The sequence below is a fragment of the Oncorhynchus masou genome, chromosome 9, assembly GCF_036934945.1.
Source record: "Oncorhynchus masou masou isolate Uvic2021 chromosome 9, UVic_Omas_1.1, whole genome shotgun sequence".
In the NCBI taxonomy this organism is placed as follows: Eukaryota; Metazoa; Chordata; class Actinopteri; order Salmoniformes; family Salmonidae; genus Oncorhynchus; species Oncorhynchus masou.
This window is the reverse complement of record NC_088220.1, coordinates 17,424,020-17,443,946: the sequence shown is the minus strand read 5'-3', so window position 1 is coordinate 17,443,946 and position 19,927 is coordinate 17,424,020. Positions and strand designations below refer to the sequence as shown.

General features: G+C 43.0%; 1 protein-coding gene across 7 annotated transcripts in view; it reads left to right on the top strand.

Moving 5' to 3' along the window:
• Nucleotides 1–19,927, top strand: part of mbnl3 (muscleblind-like splicing regulator 3) — a 101,440-nt gene that overhangs the window by 60,551 nt on the left and 20,962 nt on the right. For 6 of the 7 annotated variants that reach the window (XM_064973342.1, XM_064973341.1, XM_064973344.1 and 3 more), the window contains exons 4-7: nt 10,194–10,379; nt 10,801–11,013; nt 11,154–11,387; nt 16,307–16,457. In XM_064973342.1, coding sequence (XP_064829414.1) covers nt 10,194–10,379; nt 10,801–11,013; nt 11,154–11,387; nt 16,307–16,457 — 784 coding nt within the window. Of the gene's footprint in view, nt 1–10,193; nt 10,380–10,599; nt 10,610–10,800; nt 11,014–11,153; nt 11,388–16,306; nt 16,458–19,927 lie in introns of those variants that run through there. The other variant, XM_064973348.1, reaches the window with a different exon arrangement.

Here is a 19,927-nt window from a genome sequence, read left to right as displayed (position 1 = left end):
TTGATTCTTCACAAAAAAATACAGTTTTATATCTTTATGTTTGAAGCCTGAAATGTGGCAAAAGGTCGCAAAGTTCAAGGGGGCCGAATACTTTCGCAAGACACTGTAAATAGGCCATGGTGGCGAAGTAATTACAATATAGCAGTTAAACACTGGAATGGTAGATCGGCAGAAAATTAATGTGCAGGTAGAGATACTGGGGTGCAAAGGAGCAAAATAAATACCAGTATGGGGATGAGGTAGGTAGATAGATGGGCTGTTTACAGATAGGCTAAGTACAGGTGCAGTGATCTGTAAACTGCTCTGACAGCTGGTGCTTAAAGCTAGTGAGGGAGATGTGAGTCTCCAGCTTCAGAGATTTTTGCAATTTGTTCCAGTCATGGGCAGCAGAGAACTGGAAGGAAAGATGACCAAAGGAGGAATTGGCTTTGGGGGTGACCAGTGAGATATACCTGCTGGAGCGCGTGCTACGAGTGGGTGCTGCTATGGTGACCAGTGAACTGAGATAAGGCGGGGCTTTACCTTTAATGAGGTAACATAGTGGCTTTGCTGGTCTCTGCTCTACTACACAACATGGTGTGGGTGGGCATGCATGTCTCCCTCCCTGAATTAGTCACATGGTTTGAGATATTTGTCCTTTGAAAAGCTGCTTACTTGGTAGACTGCAAACATACCAGATGTTGGATCTTAATTTGACCTCTTTCTGTCGCAGGAGGAAAATAATCCTGCAGGAGGATTTTAATAGCTGAAGAAATATTTAGAATCGCCACCAAGGGGCAGCTGGAAGCAGTGTTTGTATGCAATGCAGTACCATACCTACATTGTAACTCATGTAGGTTACGAGCAGGCTACAGCAAGTCTCATGTTAATTTTTATGTAGATTGTAATAAATGTACATATTTGTAGGGGGTAGATGTACAGTACCAGCCAAGTTTGGACACATACTCATTCCAGGGGTTTTCTTTATTTTTCTATTTTCTACATTGTAGAATAATAGTGAAGACATCAAAACTATGTAATAACGTTTATGGACTCATGTAGTAACCAAAAAAGTGTTCAACAAATTAAAATGTATTTTATATTTTAGATTCTTCAAAGTAGTCCCCCTTTGCATTGATGACAGCTTCGCACACTCTTGGCATGTTTTTCCAGACTGAAAATGTTTTATTGCTTCACAAAGTTCCTCTTCTGTAAATTGGCCTTCACACTGTTCTTTCTGTAAATGTTCTTATTATTAGGAAATCAATACTCACATTTAACACCATTCAGTGGAAATAGAGGAGACTGAAAAACATGCTTAAAATATTTTGCCTCCTCTTTCAAAATAATATTTGGTGAATCAAAATAACTCCATCATTTGTGACAAGTTTCTGTAAATTCTTTTTTGGTAGAATTTCTGTGTTGAAGATTCAAGAAAAAATGTCATTTTCCCCCATTTTCCATCCAATTCGCTGTATTTTTGTAATACATTACACTTGATCGTTCTTGAATAAGTACCTCCACTTCTTTTTGTTTTTCTTCTAACCTATTTTGTGCCTCTATAGTACAGTTTCCTTTCCCATCTACCAGCTCTGTTACTTCCTCCATTTCCTTTATTAGTCTAATCCCCTTTGACCGAGACTGCTTTTGTTTTAATTATGAGTATTGTATTGAATGGCCTCTAAAAGTACATTTGAAAGTGTCCCATACAATAAGGGGTCTGCTGTACCTATGTTGTAAAAAAAAAAGTCAATTCTGAATTATTTTGTCTTAGTTAAGAAAAAGATATCATCCAATAGGCTTTCCCCGTCCACGTGGACATTCTGTAAGAGTTATATGGAGGCCAATTAGATGGTGGTCCGATCGCATTCAGGCTCCTATTAATGCTTTTTAAAACTTTTGATGCCAGCAAGAATGAGACTAGGGGTAATCAAGACGGCTAGCTTGATGAAGCCTCCTCCATATACATCTCACTAGGTCAGGGTTTTTCAGCCTCCATGTATCCACTAGTTCTAATGTATCCATGATCTTTGTAATCTCCTTAAGTGCTTGAGGGTGATAGTTTGTAGAATGATTTCCTTTACGATCCACTGAGGTACTTCAAATCCTATTATAATCTCCCACTGTAATAATAGATTATTTGGTTGCTTGTGAGCTCAATAGATTATTATATTTTTGAAAAGTGTAGATCGACAGATCTGTTTTTGGTCCAATAGTATATTTAAAATAATCCATCTTCCTTGTTGATCTGTTTGCACAGTTTGCACAATCACCCCTTTTGAGTTTCTTTGCCCATGACAAAAAATATATTTCTCCCTCCCAGTCCTTTTTCCACCCAACCTCATCTAGATTTGTAGAATGAGTTTCCTGTAAGCAATAGATATTGCAATTATAACTTTCTATACTTATTTTCCCACTTACCATAATGATACCCATGTTTCAATTATACTTACTACAAACAATGTTTGTAAACTTACCATTAAAAAGCACCATGATGATTAAGTGTCCGTATAGCTGTAGCTGTACCATAATATTTGCACTGGTGAGCATACTGTAGCTGCAACTTTGTAAACCTCCAATTGTCCTAATATTCCACCCACTAAAACCTACCCCCGAATAACCAAATAACATGGTGTCACGTTCTGACCTTAGTTCCTTTGTTTTTGTCTTTATTTTAGTGGGTCAGGGCGTGAGTTGGGGTGGGCAGTCTAAGTTTGTTTTTCTATGTTGGTTTCTGTGTTCGGCCTAGTATGGTTCTCAATCAGAGGCAGGTGTCGTTAGTCGTCCCTGATTGAGAATCATACTTAGGTAGCCTTTTTCCACATGTGTTTCGTGGGTGTTTATTTTCTGTCTTTGTGTATGTTGCCAGACAGGACTGTTTCGGTTTTCGTTCGTTCACTTTATTAATTTTTGTATTTCAGTGTTCAGTTTGATTCATTAAATATTACATCATGAACACTTACCACGCTGCAAATTGGTCCTCTGATCCTTCTCGCTACTCCTCCTCTGAAGAGGAGGACGAGATCCTTTACACATGGAAAAAAGTAACAAAAAAGTAATAGAGTAACAATAATAGGTAATATAAATAATAACAACACAATCTTATACATGCATTCTCATATTATAAAGTCCTAGCAAGTCTGTAAGCATGTCAGCCCAGCCTGCTCAGTTCATTGGATTCAGTTGTTCATAAAAAATCAAATTAAAATAATTTAAAAAGAAGAGAAAACAACCTAAATATATCAGAAGACCAGTCCCTTTTTTATGTCCATTACATTCAAGACATATTTCATATAGTCCTCATTATATCCTGTTGTATTCTGACAAAAAGGAAGAAGGAAAGAGGAACATAGATTCTAACGGCTTCAAGTAATAATGTGTCTTAGGCATCACATTATATCCTGTTGTATCATGCCATGGCTGTGCCAGAGCCGACCGCAAGCCAAACCCAAGGACTACCTTATGGGAAGGCATACTCAATTTCAACTGACAATCGTTTCCGACACAGCCACGGCACGACAGCCAAGAACAGTACTGACAATCCAGAGCGAATAAACCTGTAAAACCCACCCTCTCTCCACCCTTATTCCAGGGTTGTTGCTCTATCACCTTGGCTGTTTTACACCTAGGCCTATATCATTAGGAACAAGAATATAAAAGGCAGCATAAATAGCTTATATTGAAATATATAATATACTTTTCTCTCGCTTAGAGAAGTGCTTCCATAAGCCAATTACTGTATTAGTTCTACCGTTAACTTGAATTACTTTATCCCAGTGTTAACCAGCCCACACACACTAGAGACAACCACCCTGTTGTCAATACCTAATCCATCCATTTGCCGGTGTGTATCGGATGAATAATCATATAATTTACATTTTATATTGAGATTTATTTTTTTAATGTAAAAGGGTAATGCCAATTCTTTTAGGATTGTATAGGCCTATTCCAATAGGAAACCTGGGCAGGTTTATAATTATATAATGCTATATCCTATATAATACATCTATTCATATTTATTAAGTTTTATCTTTAAAGCTAATCATTCCGATTCACATCAGCGAACAAGGGCCACACTTATATAACAGCTTTTAAGTCATAATACACCCAACTTCTACAATGAGGACATATCATATTCAACAACAAAAAACTACCCTGGTATTTCTAATGCACAGTCTTCAAATTAAATACATGAATGAATCATAAAGAAAAACCAGGTCAACCTTACCCATCCTCGCCTTCCCTTAAATCAAAACCTGATATTACGTCCATATAGCCCAAAGTTCCATAATGCCTTAATAGAAAAAGGATAAGTTCATCATACCCATTCTGCATTACCATAAATCCAACCTTATTTTAAGTCCACATAGTCCACGATTCCATTAATGCATACATAAAAACAAAAATAAAGTTGTTCATGCAACAACAACAAAAAAATGTAAAAAATCTATGATTCCATATTTGTACTGTAAATATGTAACCGGGACCACTTCAACAGGAGGTAGCTACACTCACAGCCACGTTGTAATCCTCCAGTCCTTGAACAAATATGTAACCGGGACCACTTCAACAGGAGGTAGCTACACTCACAGCCACGTTGTAATCCTCCAGTCCTTGAACAAATATGTAACCAGGAGGGACCACTTCAACAGGAGGTAGCTACACTCACAGCCACGTTGTAATCCTCCAGTCCTTGAACAAATATGTAACCGGGACCACTTCAACAGGAGGTAGCTACACTCACAGCCACGTTGTAATCCTCCAGTCCTTGAACAAATATGTAACCGGGACCACTTCAACAGGAGGTAGCTACACTCACAGCCACGTTGTAATCTTCCAGTCCTTGAACAAATATGTAACCGGGACCACTTCAACAGGAGGTAGCTACACTCACAGCCACGTTGTAATCCTCCAGTCCTTGAACAAATATGTAACCGGGACCACTTCAACAGGAGGTAGCTACACTCACAGCCACGTTGTAATCTTCCAGTCCTTGAACAAATATGTAACCGGGACCACTTCAACAGGAGGTAGCTACACTCACAGCCACGTTGTAATCCTCCAGTCCTTGAACAAATATGTAACCGGGACCACTTCAACAGGAGGTAGCTACACTCACAGCCACCAGTCCTTGAACAAATATTGTCAACAGGAATCTTCCAGTCCTTGAACAAATATGTAACCGGGACCACTTCAACAGGAGGTAGCTACACTCACAGCCACGTTGTAATCTTCCAGTCCTTGAACAAATATGTAACCGGGACCACTTCAACAGGAGGTAGCTACACTCACAGCCACGTTGTAATCCTCCAGTCCTTGAACAAATATGTAACCGGGACCACATCAACAGGAGGTAGCTACACTCACAGCCACGTTGTAATCTTCCAGTCCTTGAACAAATATGTAACCGGGACCACTTCAACAGGAGGTAGCTACACTCACAGCCACGTTGTAATCTTCCAGTCCTTGAACAAATATGTAACCGGGACCACTTCGACAGGAGGTAGCTCACAGCCACACTCTTGAACAGACCCACGTTGTAATCTTCCAGTCCTTGAACAAATATGTAACCGGGACCACTTCGACCGGAGGTAGCTACACTCACAGCCACGTTGTAATCTTCCAGTCCTCGAACAAATATGTAACCGGGACCACTTCAACAGGAGGTAGCTACACTCACAACCACGTTGTAATCTTCCAGTCCTTGAACAAATATGTAACCTTGAACAAATATGGACCACTTCAACAGGAGGTAGCTACACTCACAGCCACGTTGTAATCTTCCAGTCCTTGAACAAATATGTAACCAGCCACGGACCACTTCAACAGGAGGTAGCTACACTCACAGCCACGTTGTAATCTTCCAGTCCTTGAACAAATATGTAACCGGGACCACTTCAACAGGAGGTAGCTACACTCACAGCCACGTTGTAATCTTCCAGTCCTTGAACAAATATGTAACCGGGACCACTTCAACAGGAGGTAGCTACACTCACAGCCACGTTGTAATCTTCCAGTCCTTGAACAAATATGTAACCGGGACCACATCAACAGGAGGTAGCTACACTCACAGCCACGTTGTAATCTTCCAGTCCTTGAACAAATATGTAACCGGGACCACTTCAACAGGAGGTAGCTACACTCACAGCCATGTTGTAATCTTCCAGTCCTTGAACATTTGATTATTTACACATTTATCGACCACTAGACGAGCATTCTGCTACTCTGTTCGGAGCCTTTTGAAAGGGGGGTACAGGGGCACATCGTCTCTCCACTTTTTCAAGAGGAAATTGTTCATTAATAGAGAATGGGGTGTTCTTCAATTCCCTACCCTGTTGTAACAAGGCAATTTTCATTTTGTAGTGGGTTAGCATAGCTACGATTGGACGGGTCCTTCCCTCTGCTCTGCCACCAAAACGGTGAGCTCTTTGAAAATCAATTGTTTCCACCTGTTCGTCCGTCATTTTGAGATTACGTTTCATGAACACCTTGACTTTTTCCTCCGTTGACTGATTTTTGTTTTCATCCTCCTTTATTCCCATTATAACAATATTATTTATCATCCTTCTGCACTTTAGATAAAGTAATTCAGTTTTCATTATCATACCGTAGCCTCTCTGTCATGTCTTTTAGGGAGTCCAGGGTTTTCAATATCTTATTTTCCGCTCGTATTTCTTCCATCATATTATTACTGTAATCCATTCCTGTTTTTAAGGCCTCAACCTCCCCCAGTAGGCCAGGCAATAGAGCCAGTTTTTTAAACTGCTTGCTCATGCTTGTAAGCAATGCTCTTTCTTCTGGAGACAGTTATAAAAACGTCCCCCTCCAATGTTAAGTTTGGAATTTTAGACAATGACTTTACTCCCGTTTCACTAGCAGAACTCGAAGAAAGGTCTTTTGTTGTTCGCTTCGATGTATCCGTTTCTTTTTCAAGCATATCATAATGCTGATCAATAAATAGTTCCAGATTCTCTATATTATCCAGAATGTTTGTTTCGCAGTTATCATCTCATCCTCAATTTTTGTGATTAATTCATGGGACAAGCTGTGCCTACCACATCATCACCCTCTTACATAATTCATAGTTTTCTCTGTGCTTGCTAGAGCATTGTGAATTGCCATAGTGCAGTGGTCTAAGCAGCACACTCCATGAGTGCTGGGCGATCTAGTGACCAGCATGAGCCTACATTTTTTTAAATATTTGTTTTTATTGAACTAGGCAAGTCAGTTAAGAACAATTTCATATTTACAATGACGCCGGGCCAATTGTGCACTGCCCTATGGGAGCCCATTAGACTTGGGAGCCCATTAGACCCACAAGTTAATCATTTTCAAGAAGTAAAAAGAATACACTGAGCATTTACATATCAAAGACAACTGTCTTAGCTCAACTAAATCGTCTTTGGATAGGCTCAAATGCATAAACATCAAATCATATCAAATCAAATTTGATTTGTCACATGCACAAATACAACAGTGAAATGCTTACTTACAAGCCCCTAACCAACAATGCAGTTTCAAGAAAAACAAGTGTAAAGAATAGATAAGTAAGAAATCGAATAAAAAATCAAAATAGGTTTTGTCGTGCCCTCTTCACGACTGTCTTGGTGTGCTTGGACCATGTTAGTTTGTTGGTGTGGACACCAAGGCACTCAACCTGCTCCACTACAGTCCTGTCGATGAGAATGGGGACGTGCTTGGTCCTTGGTTGCATCATCTGTGGATCTGTTGGTGCGGTATGCAAATTGGAGTGGGTCTAGCATTTCTGGGATAATGGTGTTGATGTGAGCCATGACCAGCCTTTCAAAGCATTTCATGTCTACAGACGTGAGTGCTATAGGTCGGTAGTTATTTAGGCAGGTTACCTTAGTGTTCTTGGGCACAGGGACTATGGTGGTCTGCTTGAAACATGTTGGTATTACAGACTCGGTCATAGACAGGTTGAAAATGTCAGTGAAGACACTTGCAGTTGGTCAGCACATGCTCGGAGTACACGTCCTGGTAATCCGTCAAGCCCTGCGGCCTTGTGAATGTTGACCTGTTTGAAGGTCTGAACTCACATCGGCTACGGAGAGCGTGATCACACAGTCGTCTGGAATCAGCTGGTGCTCTCATGCATGTTTCAGTGTTACTTGCCTCGAAGCGAACACAGAAGTTATTTAGCTTGTCTGGTAGGCTCGTGTCACTGGGCAGCTCTCGGCTGTGCTTCCCTTTGTAGTCTGTAATAGTTTGTAAGCCCTGCCACATCCGACAAGCTTCGGAGCCGGTGTAGTATGAATCGATCTTAATCCTGTATTGACGCTTTGCCTGTTTGATAGTTCGTCGGAGGGCATAGCAGGATTTCTTATAAGCTTAAGGGTTAGAGTCTATCTATTTGAATGCAGCAGCTCTACCGTTTAGCTCAGTGCGAATGTTGCCTGTAATCCATGGCTTCTGGTTAGGGTATGTACGTTTCAGTCACTGTGGGGACGGCGTCCTCGATGCACTTATTGACAAATCCATTGACTGATGTGGTGTACTCCTCAATGTCATCGGAAGAATCCCGGAACATATTCCAGTCTGTGCTACCAATGCAGTCCAGCAATTTATTGACCGAGTCACTGGTTCTTCCTGCTTCAAATTTGGCTTGTAAGCAGGAATCAGGAGGATAGAATTATGGTCAGATTTGCCAAATGGAGGGCGAGGGAGAGCTTTGTATGCTTCTCTGTATGTGGAGTAAAGGTGGTCTAGATTTTTTTTCCCCACTGGTTGCACATTTAACATGCTGGTAGAAATGAGGTAAGACTGATTTAAGTTTCCCTGCATTAAAGTCCCCGGCCACTAGGAGCGCCACCTCTGGATGAGCGTTTTCCTTTTTGCTTATGGCAGTATACAGCTCATTGAGCGTGGTTTTAGTGCCAGCATCGGTCTGTGGTGGTATGTAGACAATTACAAAAAATACAGTTGAAAACTCTCTAGGTAGATAGTGTGGTCTACAGCCTATCATGAGATACTCTACCTCAGGCGAGAAAAACCTTGAGACTTCCTTAGATATTGTGCCCCAGCTGATGTTCACATATATACATAGGCCCCCGCCCCGTGTCTTACCAGAGGCTGCTGTTCTGTACTGCCGATGGAGTGTATAACCCCACCAGCTGTATGTTCTTAATGTTCCTGACTCAGCAGGAAAATTCTCTGCGACAAAAAAGTGATCTAGTTAAGATCCGACATCCGCACTAGGTATATGGCTATAAGGTCTGGCCTGATTTAGGACCAGGGTGAGATTGTAGCATGTGTTTTCTTTACCCTGGATCTGCTCCAAATTGTATGCATAGAGCTCTGGTCAAAAGTAGTGCACTACTTAGGGAATAGGGTGTCAATTAGGACACCCTATTCCCCTGAGTGTAACCTTTGTCAGCATGGTACCACGAACATAACTGTGTAAAGGTGAAAATAGTGAAACCTGGCAGACACACAACAGGTGCTATTTCAATAACACTTAATTTGTCAATTAAAAAAAAAAATCCTTGAATACCTGGGTACATAGTGTAATTGTTACTAACATTTTAATTTGGTTCAGAGATAGTACTATGTCAATTAAGAGGTAGAATTAAACAGTAATTTCATTCCCTGCACTTTTTTCTCTCAATGTCCTTAATACTCCCAGTTGGGATATATTACAAAATAAAACACTCCAAATTAAGTTCTATGTTGGTGTTAATTACCTTGCATGTACTGTCTCTTATGACTTACTATCACTGCCTATATCACTATCTACTGTGTGATATTCAGTGAGGGATTTTCTATCTCAAAATGGGCTTTACTGAATTTCTACTTTATCCCATGTTTGAGCATTTACACCTCAAGTAATGCACTTCACTTCAAGGGTGAGTATCCCAAATGGCACCCTATTACTTATACTGTATACTGCAAGCCCTATGTGCCCTGGTCAGAAGTAGTACACTATATAGAGAATAGGGTGCATTTGGGATGTACCCCATGTGATAGAGCTTGAACAGCTTTTCCTCCTAAATGACATGGAGGTCTACATCTTGTTGTCTTTATGGCTGTCCTGTCAGGGGAACCCCAGAGTGATTGATCCCCCAATCACATTACTCTCATCTTCCTGTCACTCCGGTTCATCTCTCCTAAATCTAAATAGCTAAGAGATGCCGCAATTCATCAGCTACGATGCACCACAACTCAGCCGCTCTCTCTTCTCTCCCCCTCCCCAGGGACGCTGCACGCGTGACAACTGTAAGTACCTGCACCCCCCTCCCCACCTCAAGACCCAGCTGGAGATCAACGGGAGAAACAACCTGATCCAGCAGAAGACAGCAGCGGCCATGTTGGCCCAACAGATGCAGTTCATGCTGCCAGGAGCCCAGTTGCAGCCCATAGTGAATAGCCCACACTACACAGTGAGTACTTCATGTATAGTCCATAGTATGTAGCCCACACTACACAGTGAGTACTTCATGTATAGTGCATAGTATGTAGCCCACACTACACAGTGAGTACTTCATGTATAGTCCATACTATGTAGCCCACACTACACAGTGAGTACTTCATGTATAGTCCATACTATGTAGCCCACACTACACAGTGAGTACTTCATGTATAGTCCATACTATGTAGCCCACACTACACAGTGAGTACTTCATGTATAGTCCATACTATGTAGCCCACACCAAACCATCCTCATTATTTAGTCAACACATTCGATTTACACTTTTATATTTCTCCATTTATCTACAGTTTGAACCATGGCTGTTCACAGGCTGTTTCTCTGTCTGATCTCCCCTCATGTCCTCCCTCTCTCCACCTCTCCTTCTCTCTCAGACTACGTTCCCTATGACTCCCAGTATGTCGTCCCTGGCCACCAGTCCCAGTATGGCGTTCAGCCCGTATCTGAGCCACATGGGGCCAGGGATGGGCCTGATGCCTGAGCTGCTACACCAGGCCCCCCTGCTGGTCCCAGGGAGCCCCACCAGCCTCCAGGTCATGGGCAACAGCAGCTCCCAGCAGAAACACATGCGGACAGACAAGCTGGAGGTATGTGTTGTGAGTGTTTGTGTCTTTGCAGTAGCCCTGTCAGTAGCAGAGAAATAGAATGATAGAATATAATAGAATCATTCTTGTTCTGTGGTCCTTCTCTGACTGTGCCCCCCCCCCCCAATCCTAACACCACCCAGGTATGTCGTGAGTTCCAGAGGGGTAACTGCACGCGGGGCGAGGGCGACTGCCGCTATGCCCACCCTATGGAGGCAGCAATGGTGGACGGCAGTGAAAACTCAGTCATCGTCTGTATGGACTACATCAAGGGCCGCTGCTCCAGGGACAAATGCAAGTACTTCCACCCCCCTGCCCACCTGCAGGCAAGGATTAAGGCCGCCCAGCACCAGGCCAGCCAAACCGCCAACGCCATGGTGAGTCATGGTAAACACTACTGATGGGTTAAATATTGATACAGTTGCATATCGCAATATTATTTTGGTCAATATCATATAAATACTTTTAATTTAAGTGTTGTTTTTTTTGGGGGGGGGGGGGGGGGGGGTTGTATATAGCGTAAGCTACTGCTAGTCGGCTGTACCCGAGCCAAAACTCTGGTATTTTTTGTCCTATATCTTGTTCTCCATCTTATTTTTAAATAGGCAGGGCTAGCTAAAGGCAAGCAATACTGAAGCATGCATGAGAGCACCAGCTGTTCCGGACGACTATGTGATAGTGCTCTCGGTAACCGATGTGAGGAAGACCTTCAAACAGGTTAACATTCACAACGCCGCTAGGCCAGAAGGATTACCAGGGTGTGTACACAAAGCATTGCGCGCACCAACTGGCAAGTGTCTTCACTGACATTTTCAACCTCTCCCTGACCGTGTCTGTAATACTTGCATAGTCCCGGTGTCCAAGGAAGCGAAGGTAACCTGCCTAAATGATTACAGCCATGTCGCACTCACGTCGGTAGCCATGAAGTGCTTGGAGTGGAGCGGGTCAAGAGTTTCAAGTTCCTTGGTGTCCACATCACCAACAAACTATCATGGTCCAAACACACCAAGACAGTCGTGAAGAGGGCATGACAACACCCCCCATCACTGAGGCCAAGCTTCCTGCCATCCAGAACCTGTATACTAGGCAGTGTCAGAGGAAAGCCACAAAAATGGTCAAAACTCCAGTCACCCAAGTCATAGACTGGTCTCTCTGCTACCGCACAGCAAGCGGTACCGGAGCGCAAAAGTCTAGGACCAAAAGGCTCCTTAACAGCTTCTACCCCCAAGCCAGAAGACTGCTGAACAATTCATCCATTTCACCACCAGACTATTTACATTGACCTCCCCTCGCTGTTTATTATCTATGCGTAGTCACTTCACCCCTACCTACATGTACCTCGACTAACCTTCTACCCCCACATTGACTCGGTACTTGTAACCTCTGTATATAGCCTCGTTATTGTTATTTTTTGTGTTACTTTTTTAAATAATTCTTTACTTTAGTTTATTTGGTAAATATTTTCTTAACTATTTCTTGAACTGCACTGTTGGTTAAGGGCCTGTAAGTAAGCATTTCACGGTAAGGTCTACACTTCGGCGCATGTTACAAATAAAGTTAGATTTAATTTTATTTGAATTTCAGACGCATCTTTGGTCTGCATTGGTTCTTTGTAATCTGCAGAGACTGAGATAATATTTCACGTGTTTAAAATGTTCTGCAGTTGGGTATGTATTTACTGTTGCTAAGCAGGATAAGGGCAGCACACCACTAGCACATTACCCACCAGAGATGAAAGAATGTCTTTTCTTGCTGTATAGTGTGTGAGAAGTGTTTTTTTCTGGAGGCTGGGGCAGCATCCCAAATGGCACCCTATTTCCTATATAGTGCACTACTTTTGACCAGAATCCTCTGGGCCTATGTATCTTCTGTCATATAAGAAGGCAACAGGAGTTCAATCTGATAGGATGAACAACAGAAAACAGACTGTCTGCATTGCAGGTGTATAAAAACACAATAGAGAGAGAGTGGGAGGGAGTGAGACAAAGAAAGATGTGGAGAGGGAAGGAAAATATAGATTTTTTTAAAGCATTATGGGCTTTTTCTCTTGTTCATCTGCATTTGTTGGTCCTCTGGTCTGCTTCTAGGGGTTGATTGTCTGTCAGGTTTTACTCCCGTCAGGTTATATCATCATTCTCCTTTGTAATCCTTCATCTTTTTGCTTCTCTGTGGGTTGTTTCATTCAACTTCACCTTCATCTATTCCCATTATGCATCACGCATCACACCTCTCTCTCTCTCGCTCTCTCTCTCTCTCTGACCTCACCCCAATTTCCACTGGTTTACTGTCTGTCATTTGCTTGATCCTCATTGGTTGGCTGTCATCGTGTGCTCACTGCTTGTTGTGCTAACCCTGCCCCCAGCCTGTGGTATTTTTACCTTTTTATCACTATCTTTTCTGATTTCACTTTTATGTGTGTATCTTCCATTTCTGTCCGATGGTGCGTCATATTTTCCATCAGAAAATTGATTCTAGTCTGACAGCCCTGTTTTGCTATGGTTGGTCTGAGGGATTTCTGATACAGTAGCATCCTCTATAGGTGGGGAACTACCAGCAAGGGCAGTGATGCTGTTCAAGCCTCAGAATGGGTTTCATGTTAGGGCAGTAGGCTGTTTCAGAGTAGTTTGACACGAAAGGTTTTTATGTAATTCAAAGTACATGCAGTTGAAGTCGGAAGTTTACATACAGCTTAGCCAAATACATTTAAACTCAGTTTTTCACAATTTCTGACATTTAATCCTAGTACAAATTCCCTGTATTATGTCAGTTAGGATCACCACTTTATTTTAAGAATGTGAAATGTCAGAATAATAGTAGAGAGAATGATTTATTTCAGCTTTTATTTCTTTCATCACATTCCCAGTGGGTCAGACGTTTACATACACTCAGTATTTGGTAGCATTGTCTTTAAATTATTTAACTTGGGTCAAATGTTTCGGGGAGCCTTCTACAAGCTTCCCACAATAAGTTGGGTGAATTTTGGCCCATTCCCCCTGACAGAGCAGGTGTAACTGAGTCATGTTTATAGGCCTCCTTGCTCGCACACACATTTTCAGTTCTGCCCACAAATTGTCTATAGGATTGAGGTCAGGGCTTTGTAATGGCCACTCCAATACCTCGACTTTGTTGTCCTTAAGCCATTTTGCCACAACTTTGGAAGTATGCTTGGGGTCATTGTCCATTTGGAAGACCCATTTGCGACCAAGCTTTAACTTCCTGACTGATGTCTGAGATGTTGCTTCAATATATCCACATCATTTTCCTCCTTGTGATGCCATTTATTTTGTGAAGTGCACCAGTCTCTCCTGCAGCAAAGCACCCCCACAACATGATGCTGCTTCACGGTTTGGATGGTGCTCTTCGGCTAGCAAGCCTCCCACATTTTTCTTCCAAACATAACGATGGTCATTATGGCCTAACAGTTCTATTTTTGTTTCATCAGACCAGAGGATATTTCTACAAAAAGTACTATCTTTGTCCCTGTATGCAGTTACGAACCGTAGTCTGGCTTTTTTATGGCGGTTTTGGAGCAGTGGCTTCTTCCTTGCTGAGTGGCCTTTCAGGTTATGTCGATGTAGGACTCGTTTTACTATGGATATACAGTGGGGCAAAACGGTATTTAGTCAGCCACCAATTGTGCAAGTTCTCCCACTTAAAAATATGAGAGAGGCCTGTAATTTTCATCATAGGTACACTTCAACTATGACAGACAAAATTAGAAAAAAAATCCATAAAGTCTCATTGTAGGATTTTTAATAACCTCTTGATACTCCCCATCCTGGATCCGGGATCGTGAATAAAGTCTCAGGCTCATTAGCATAACGCAACGTTAACGATTTCTGAAAATCGCAAATAAAATGAAAATAATGCGCCTGCTCTCAAGCTTAGCCTTTTCTTAACAACACTGTCATCTCAGCTTTTCAAAATATGCTTTTGAACCATAGCAAATCAATCATTTGTGTAAGAGTATTGCAAGCTAGCTTAGCATTTTGAGTAGCATTTAGCACGCAACATTTTCACAAAAAACAGATAACCAAATAAATAAAATAATTTACCTTTGAAGAGCTTTGGATGTTTTCAATGAGGAGACTCTCAGTTACATAGCAAATGTTCAGTTTTTCCTGAAAGAATCTTTGTGTAGGAGAAATCGCTCCGTTTTGTACATCACATTTGGCTACCGAAACGAAACGGAAATTCAGTCACCAAAACGTCAAACTTTTTCCAAATTAACTCCATAATATCGACCGAAACATGGCAAACGTTGTTTAGAATCAATCCTCAAGGTGTTTTTTCACATATCTCTTCATTGATATGCAGTTCGTGGAAGCCTGCTTTCCCCTCAGAATCGCATGGAAAAATACCAGCAGCTGAAAAAGACGCACCAATTTCGACGGAGGACACCGGGCGGACACCTGGAAAATGTAGTCATATGTGTAATTATATGCATAGTCGAGCATCTTTTTGTGACAAAATATCTTGTTTAAAACGGGAACGTTTTTCATCCAAAAATGAAATTGCGCCCCCAGAGTTTCAAGAGGTTAATGAATTTATTTGCAAATTATGGTGGAAAATAAGTATTTGGTCAGTCACAAAAGCTTATCTCAATACTTTGTTATATACCCTTTGTTGGCAATGACAGAGGTCAAATGTTTTCTGGAAGTCTTCACAAGATTTTCACACAAGGTTGCTGTTATTTTGGCCCATTCCTCCATGCAGATCTCCTCTAGAGCAGTGATGTTTTGGGGCTGTTGCTGGGCAACACGGACTTTCAACTCCCTCCAAAGATATACCTCTAATTGACTCAAATTATGTCAATTAGCCTATCGGAAGCTTCTAAAGCCATGACATCATTTTCTGGAATTTTCCAAGTTGTTTAAAGGCACAGTCAACTTAGTGTATGTAAACTTCTGACCCACTGGAATTGTGATACAGTGAATTATAAGTGAAATAATCTGTCTGTAAACAATTGTTGGAAAAAAATACTTGTGTCATGCACAAAGTAGATGTCCAAACTGACTTGCCAAAACTATAGTTTGTTAACAAGAGATGTGTAGAGTGGTTGAAAAACAAGTTTTAATGACTCCAACCTAAGTGTACGTAAACTTCCGGCTTCAACCGTAGATGCATTGTACTTGCACAATTTCTGAGCCCAACTGCTGACACTCTCACTTTCTCTCTCTCTCTCTCTCTCTCTCTCTCTCTCTCTCTCTCTCTCTCTCTCTCTCTCTCTCTCTCTCTCTCTCTCTCTCTCTCTCTCTCTCTCTCTCTCCCTCTCCCCCCTTTTCTACTTCCCCAGGCCCTGCCCCATGGGGCAATGCAACAGCTACCAAAGAGGCCCACCTTAGAGAAGAGTAACGGGGGTGGTGCTGTGTTCAACCCCAGCATGTTCCACTATCAGCAGGCCCTGGCTAACATGCAGCTGCAGCAGCCAGCCTTTATCCACCCTGGTGAGTCTAGTCTACTCTTGTCAAATAGAATAATTTGGCATTCCTTTTAAAAAGTAAGTAGACTGAATTATTCATTCAATTAAGTTGGACGAACTTATCTATCCTGAGTCTGATTTAGATAGGTGAACTAAGTGTACTGGGGAGGGCTAGCTAGGCCAGTCAGACTGACACAGGGGAGGGCTAGCTAGGCCGGACAGACTGACACAGGGGAGGGCTAGCTAGGCCAGACAGACTGACACAGGGGGGGGCAAGCTAGGCCAGTCAGACTGACACAGGGGAGGGCTAGCTAGGCCGGACAGACTGACACAGGGGAGGGCTAGCTAGGCCGGACAGACTGACACAGGGGGGGCTAGCTAGGCCGGACAGACTGACACAGGGGGCTAGCTAGGCCGGACAGACTGACACAGGGGGGGAGGCCGGGCTGACACAGCTAGGCCAGACAGACTGACACAGGGGAGGGCTAGCTAGGCCAGACAGACTGACACAGTGGGGGGGGGCTAGCTAGGCCAGACAGACTGACACAGGGGAGGGCAAGCTAGGCCAGACAGACTGACACAGGGAAGGGCTAGCTAGGCCAGACAGACTGACACGGGGCAGGGCTAGCTATGCCAGACAGACTGACATAGGGGAGGGCAAGCTAGGCCAGACAGACTGACACAGGGCTAGCTAGGCCAGACAGACTGACATGGCAGCTTCACACTGTACTGTCATCTGGGGGACAAGTTAACTGCCAACGGTCTAAATAAGGACTGCACATGGAAACAGACAGAAGAAAGGACACAGCAGAATGTCAAACATTAGTACTACAGCATATTACTATGAACATATTGTTATGTCAAACATTAGTACTACAGCATATTACTATGAACATATTGTTATGTCAAACATTAGTACTACAACATATTACTATGAACCTATTGTTATGTCAAACATTAGTACTACAACATATTACTATGAACATATTACTCAGGAGTACTGATACACATACCAGTGGATGTCTATTTGATAGAGGGGATGTGTTATGGTATAGAATATATTGTAGGGACATGAGAGAAGAAAGCGGGTTCCTTGTGAGTATTGAGGAACTCTCTCTCTGTGCTGAGTGTTTACAATGTCCTGTCTGGGATAGAGCTTATTGGGTGTACTCTGTCCTGTCTGGGATAGAGCTTATTGGGTGTACTCTGTCCTGTCTGGGATAGGGCTTATTGGGTGTACTCTGTCCTGTCTGGGATAGAGCTTCTGGCCTTCTGTCTGGGATAGAGCTTCTGGCCTTCTGTCTGGGATAGAGCTTATTGGGTGTACTCTGTCCTGTCTGGGATAGAGCTTATTGGGTGTACTCTGTCCTTCTGTCTGGGATAGAGCTTCTGTCCTTCTGTCTGGGATAGGGCTTATTGGGTTACTCTGTCCTCCTGTCTGGGATAGAGCCTTTGTCTGGGATAGTACTCTGTCTTCTGTCTGGGATAGGCTTATTGGGTGTACTCTGTCCTCCTGTCTGGGAATCTGGAATAGGGCTTATTGGGTGTACTCTGTCCTTCTGTCTGGGATAGAGCTTTGTTGGGTGTACTCTGTCCTTCTGTCTGGGATAGGGCTTATTGGGTGTACTCTGTCCTTCTGTCTGGAATAGGGCTTATTGGGTGTACTCTGTCCTTCTGTCTGGAATAGAGCTTATTGGGTGTACTCTGTCCTTCTGTCAGGGATAGAGCTTATTGGGTGTACTCTGTCCTTCTGTCTGGGATAGAGCTTATTGGGTGTACTCTGTCCTTCTGTCTGGAATAGGGCTTATTGGGTGTACTCTGTCCTTCTGTCTGGGATAGGGCTTATTGGGTGTACTCTGTCCTTCTGTCTGGGATAGGGCTTATTGGGTGTACTCTGTCCTGTCTGGGATAGAGCTTCTGGCCTTCTGTCTGGGATAGGGCTTATTGGGTGTACTCTGTCCTTCTGTCTGGGATAGAGCTTCTGGCCTTCTGTCTGGGATAATTCTTATTGGGTGTACTCTGTCCTGTCTGGGATAGGGCTTATTGGGTGTACTCTGTCCTTCTGTCAGGGTTAGAGCTTATTGGGTGTACTCTGTCCTTCTGTCTGGGATAGGGCTTATTGGGTGTACTCTGTCCTTCTGTCTGGAATAGGGCTTATTGGGTTACTCTGTCCTGTCTGGGATAGAGCTTATTGGGTGTACTCTGTCCTTCTGTCTGGGATAGAGCTTATTGGGTGTACTCTGTCCTTCTGTCTGGGATAGAGCTTATTGGGTGTACTCTGTCCTTCTGTCTGGGATAGAGCTTATTGGGTGTACTCTGTCCTTCTGTCAGGGATAGAGCTTATTGGGTGTACTCTGTCCTTCTGTCTGGAATAGGGCTTATTGGGTGTACTCTGTCCTTCTGTCTGGGATAGAGCTTATTGGGTGTACTCTGTCCTTCTGTCTGGGATAGAGCTTATTGGGTGTACTCTGTCCTTCTGTCAGGGATAGGGCTTATTGGGTGTACTCTGTCCTTCTGTCTGGGATAGAGCTTATCCGGTGTACTCTGTCCTTCTGTCAGGGATAGAGCTTATTGGGTGTACTCTGTCCTTCTGTCAGTGATAGAGCTTATTGGGTGTACTCTGTCCTTCTGTCTGGAATAGAGCTTATTGGGTGTACTCTGTCCTTCTGTCAGGGATAGAGCTTATTGGGTGTACTCTGTCCTTCTGTCAGGGATAGAGCTTATTGGGTGTACTCTGTCCTTCTGTCTGGGATAATTCTTATTGGGTGTACTCTGTCCTTCTGTCTGGGATAGAGCTTATTGGGTGTACTCTGTCCTGTCTGGGATAGAGCTTATTGGGTGTACTCTGTCCTTCTGTCTGGGATAATTCTTATTGGGTGTACTCTGTCCTTCTGTCTGGGATAGGGCTTATTGGGTGTACTCTGTCCTTCTGTCTGGGATAATTCTTATTGGGTGTACTCTGTCCTTCTGTCTGGGATAATGCTTATTGGGTGTACTCTGTCCTTCTGTCAGGGATAGAGCTTATTGGGTGTACTCTGTCCTTCTGTCTGGGATAGAGCTTATTGGGTGTACTCTGTCCTTCTGTCTGGGATAGAGCTTATTGGGTGTACTCTGTCCTTCTGTCTGGGATAGAGCTTATTGGGTGTACTCTGTCCTTCTGTCTGGGATAGAGCTTATTGGGTGTACTCTGTCCTGTCTGGGATAGAGCTTATTGGGTGTACTCTGTCCTTCTGTCTGGGATAGAGCTTATTGGGTGTACTCTGTCCTTCTGTCTGGGATAGAGCTTATTGGGTGTACTCTGTCCTTCTGTCAGGGATAGAGCTTATTGGGTGTACTCTGTCCTTCTGTCAGGGATAGAGCTTATTGGGTGTACTCTGTCCTTCTGTCAGGGATAGAGCTTATTGGGTGTACTCTGTCCTTCTGTCTGGGATAGAGCTTATTGTGTGTACTCTGTCCTTCTGTCAGGGATAGAGCTTATTGGGTGTACTCTGTCCT